The sequence below is a fragment of the Merops nubicus genome, unplaced genomic scaffold (assembly GCF_000691845.1).
Source record: "Merops nubicus isolate BGI_N331 unplaced genomic scaffold, ASM69184v1 scaffold19775, whole genome shotgun sequence".
Classification (NCBI taxonomy): domain Eukaryota; kingdom Metazoa; phylum Chordata; class Aves; order Coraciiformes; family Meropidae; genus Merops; species Merops nubicus.
Genome location: NW_008607856.1, coordinates 1 through 4567, shown reverse-complemented (window position 1 = coordinate 4567; position 4567 = coordinate 1). Strand labels below are relative to the sequence as shown.

At 37.9% G+C, this 4567-nt stretch overlaps 1 protein-coding gene across 1 annotated transcript in view; it reads left to right on the top strand.

Annotated features, from left to right (window-relative positions):
• The window catches only part of LOC103772757 (collagen alpha-2(V) chain-like), a gene marked incomplete at its 3' end in the record, with an annotated part of 34830 nt that extends 30314 nt beyond the window's left edge, over positions 1–4516 (top strand). Inside the window, exons 24-33 of the mRNA XM_008940100.1 lie at positions 511–564; positions 975–1073; positions 1183–1236; positions 1335–1388; positions 1878–1931; positions 2399–2452; positions 2768–2812; positions 3277–3375; positions 4240–4347; positions 4463–4516. Of these exons, the coding sequence (XP_008938348.1) occupies positions 511–564; positions 975–1073; positions 1183–1236; positions 1335–1388; positions 1878–1931; positions 2399–2452; positions 2768–2812; positions 3277–3375; positions 4240–4347; positions 4463–4516 (675 nt within the window). The remainder of the gene's footprint in view (positions 1–510; positions 565–974; positions 1074–1182; positions 1237–1334; positions 1389–1877; positions 1932–2398; positions 2453–2767; positions 2813–3276; positions 3376–4239; positions 4348–4462) is intronic.
• Between the last annotated feature and the right edge of the window lie 51 nt (positions 4517–4567).

The window sequence follows — 4567 nt, the reverse complement described above, 5'->3', positions numbered from 1 at the left end:
TCCTGCTGATGTTGGGAAGCACACTCTTCATTTGTCTCTAAAAAAGAGAAATAGCCCTGATTGAGACAAGCTATTGCAACTGAAGGAGGAAAACCTGAACTGAAGGCAAACATTCATTAAATTGATGATGGATAACTTACATAGTTGAGAGGTGCGTGTGATCTAGAGATTTCTTTCAGGAAAAATATTTGAGGAGAATTTGGAATATCACAGAAAGAGAAAAAGGGAGCAGCAGATGTGATATAGATCACTGCATAACGTTGGCAGAAATAAAGATGAGCCTGTGGTAAGCTCAAGAGGTGTAAAAGCAAGAAGAGGGAGAATAGGAAAAGAGAAGATCAAAGATGGTGCAGGATAAAGCTGTGAAGTAAAGATGAGGATGAAGACCTTTGATAAAGAGAAGTTTCTAGTGTGGCAGAAACTGAGCATATATTTTGGATTTATTTACGTTTCTCTATTATTCTAGAATTATATGCACAACCTTAACACCAATATTTTTCCCACTTTTAGGGTTTGACAGGAAATCCAGGTGTTCAAGGCCCTGAAGGAAAACTTGGCCCCTTGGTAAGCAACACAAAAATTAGTCCTTCCAGTTAATGCTACAGTAATTCAAAGGTCCCAACTCAACGAAATTACTTTTATTAACTTTTCTTGATTTCTGGAGGTTCATCTTCTCTTTTAACTGTTCACTAAAGATTCCCAACTCCAAAAGTAGTGTAGATAATGTTCCTTTAGTTTTATCTGTGTAGCAGTGCCTGTTGTTTAGCAGCTACTGCAATATTTTTAAACCATTTTGAACTAAGTATCTTTTCTAAGAGTCTCTTTAAGGAAAAAATAAAGTTTGACTGATAACTGTAACACCAAACCAGGTTAATGTTATTTTTTATATATATGCAAACATTTTCTAGGGGTAAATGTGTTCATGTGAATAAATATATATAAAATTCAGAGTGAAAAATGCTTTACCTCTGTAGGGTGCTCCTGGAGAAGACGGACGTCCAGGTCCGGCAGGTTCAATAGGAATCAGAGGTCAGCCAGGCAGCATGGGCCTTCCTGGCCCAAAGGGTAGTAGTGTGAGTATGGCACCTGATGCCCAATATCTGTTTAACTTCCAACATCTGTGTATATTTTAATGGATAAAAACAGTATCTAAAAATAGTAACTTCTGTTTCTGCAAATTAGGGTGATCCTGGAAAGCCTGGAGAAGCAGGCAATGCAGGTGTCCCAGGACAGAGAGTGAGTGTGGCTGTTCTTTGCAGTGATTACAGAAAACAATGCTTTCCTGTTATATATGTTCACTATAAAAGACTTCTTCCTATGTCCTTTTCATTTAGGGAGCCCCTGGTAAAGATGGTGAAGTTGGTCCTTCTGGTCCTGTTGGCCCAGCAGTAAGTCAACTTTCACCACCCTCCCTGCCTGCCCATCACTCTGTCTATTTGTTACTCTTTCTGCTTCTATTTCTGTCTATCTTATTGCCACTTGTTGATTCTAAACAAAAAATCCTAAGAACATTTAAAGAAAAAGATGTCCTAGGAAAATGGAACACTTTGTATTAAAATCCAGATATATTAATATCTAGTTCCTTTACAAAAAAATAGTGCAAGGAGCAAAATTTTCATATAGTTCATTCTCCTAGCTGCTTTGGTTTCAATGGAACTCAGTGTTTTCCTCTCAGCACAGATGTTTTTGGGGGAGGATCTTAAAGAAATAGGATATATCTTATCATGTCTTTTAGATAGGGTATATCTTGGCCTAGGGTAAGTGAAAATGTATCATAAACAAACATATAATTTAAAATAGATATATTCAGAGAGAAGAAAAATTATGGAGTCTGCTTATATTCCTCTATTGTATACTTACTGCTTTCTTTTCTGTAGGGCTTGGCAGGAGAAAGAGGAGAACAAGGCCCTCCAGGGCCTACAGGGTTTCAGGTATGTGCATCTTTTTTTTTTTTTTTGGTTAAGAAAAATAATAAACAGCCATGTCTTCATCAGCATAAACTGGAGAAATTAAATCAAGTGATACATAGCAAAACACAACTTCAGAACTAAGGCAATGATATTTTAATTTGGAGATTTTCCAAAGATGTTCCAAATATGGAGCAAAAGAATTGTTTTGATGATGAAGTATTAATTAAGTCAATCTCTGTTAACAGAGAACTTTATTTTTAGGGCTGATGTGCATATGTCCTACAAATGCTAAAGAAAGGCTGTCATCTCATTTAGAGGGGGGAAAACACTTTGGTGCAATATTCATGTAACTATTTTGCTTGGGGATCTCTGAGGGCATACTCTTGCACTGAGTATAATACTACATTTATGTTCTTGATGTCTCAGTTAAGCCTGGATTTACATAACTTGTTGTCATGTTAATAACCATCTTATCTACTTTTTTACAGGGTTTGCCTGGACCGCCAGGTCCTCCAGGTGAGGGAGGAAAGCCAGGTGATCAGGTAATTTCTGTATAATTCACTTCATAAAGTATTTTTACCTTCTCTTTGTAATGTAATTTCCCACTCTTTTTAGAAATATGTAGTGATATAGCCTGCAAGCTGCCTGAGAACTGCTTTTGCATAAAATAATTGCTAGACTCTGACCATCTTCTTGGACTGAGTTGGACTGTCTTCTCTTGTCATGGAAAGATAATATTCAGAACTAGCCATCTACCTTCACAGTGATTTAGAAATGAAAATGTTTATCTCTAATTTATATAGCTATAGGGCTATGAATAATACTTTCATTCTAATGGTGAATTCTGTTCTGCTTAGGGTGTGCCTGGGGATCCTGGAGCTGTTGGTCCATTGGGCCCTAGGGTAAGTATTTTCTTTACTTTCTAGAGTTTAAAAATTCATAGCAGTTTTCTGAGGTTGAAAGTTGATATACAATATGAACTTCAACAGCTAAAATGAATTTTTGACCTTTTTTCCCACCAACAAAATGGTTGTAAACATACATAAGTTTTAAGATAGTTCATGTAAAACCTACCACCTTTAATGGTTTTGTGGGCTGGGAAGTGGTGTTGAGTACTAGCTGCTAAATTATTTGGTTTACAGCTGTGAAATGACAGTTTTTATTTTGACAAGCAACATGCTATCTCCCCTACCTTAAAAAAAAAAATAAAAAAGCATAAATCTGGTTTTTGTTTGATCACTTCTCTTAGAATTTGTTCACAGGCTCTTTGTTCAAATAGCTGTGCTGCACTTATGGTTTATTTAGGATTTTGTCTACCAGAATGGTACCCTGACTTCTAAATAAGTAATGATTTTACATTTTCTAGGGAGAACGTGGTAATCCAGGGGAAAGGGGAGAACCAGGTGCATCAGGACTCCCAGGTGAAAAGGGTATGGCAGGAGGTCATGGTCCTGATGGTCCCAAGGTGAGCTGAATGGAGATTTGTGTTGCTGCAGTGATGTAATGCATAATTCTGCTCATTGGCATGAACATAAAGGAGAGACCTTTTTTATTATAAGAGGTTTCTTTTAATGAAAGGTATCTTGATTATATAAGGATTCTAGAAGGAGATAGAAGTTATTGCAGTATAACAATATTAATGATTGCAAGATGCTTACATGTTGAGAAAACACATTTTGTATTAATTTATATAGGTCTGAAGTTTAAAATGGCTTTTGTGTTTCTAAGTAGAACTGGGCAAAGACATTTCTGAACTTCAGAAAATCCTCAATCAATGTTTTAAGACCCATGTCAGTTTACACAAAGACACTTGGCAGTGTTGAGAGTTTAAAAGAAAATGCTGAAAATGCCATGGCTTTCTTTCACCTGCAATTGATTTAATTAGGCCTAGGAAGGTCACCCCAAGTAGGGAGTGCCTCTAGTAGTGAGGGACCTGTAACAGACTTGAGCTGTGGGAAGCAAAGCATGAATAAACCATCCCTACCCCTGGCAACTTCTGCCTTGTAGCTGCTTTGTGTAGCCCATGCGGTACCGAGGTCAAGGTAGAAAGATGCTCAAGCTTCTTTTTTTTTTACCTGCTCTCATTTCCAATATGCACTGAGTAGTTACTAAGGTATTTGGAAAAACTACAGTATGACAACTGCACTTCCTGAGTAACACAGCGGGAAAAGTAAAGTATTTGGACATGAATGAAGTCCAAATTTAAGAGAAAATGATTACTTAAAACCATACCTCAGAGACTTCAACACAGGCACAGCATGTTCTGCAGCCTAGAGACAAAGATGCTTTTCAGATGAATAGACAACATCTTGTTCTTTATTTGTTTCAGGGAAGCCCAGGCCCTAGTGGGACACCTGGTGATCCAGGCCCACCAGGTCTTCAAGGTATGCCTGGAGAAAGAGGGATTGCTGGAACGCCTGGCCCCAAGGGTGATAGAGTAAGTCCAGTTATTTCCAATGTGCTGAGTAGAATCTTAATACTGTAGTTGTTCCAGAGTGAGAACTCCTCAGCATTCAGTGTTGTAACTGAGGCTTTCTGGGTATTTTCCATAGGGTGGCGTAGGTGAGAAAGGTTCTGAAGGTACAGCTGGAAACGATGGGGCAAGAGTAAGTAAATCTACCACTCTTTTTAGACTTACTCTCCACACACCAGACTGT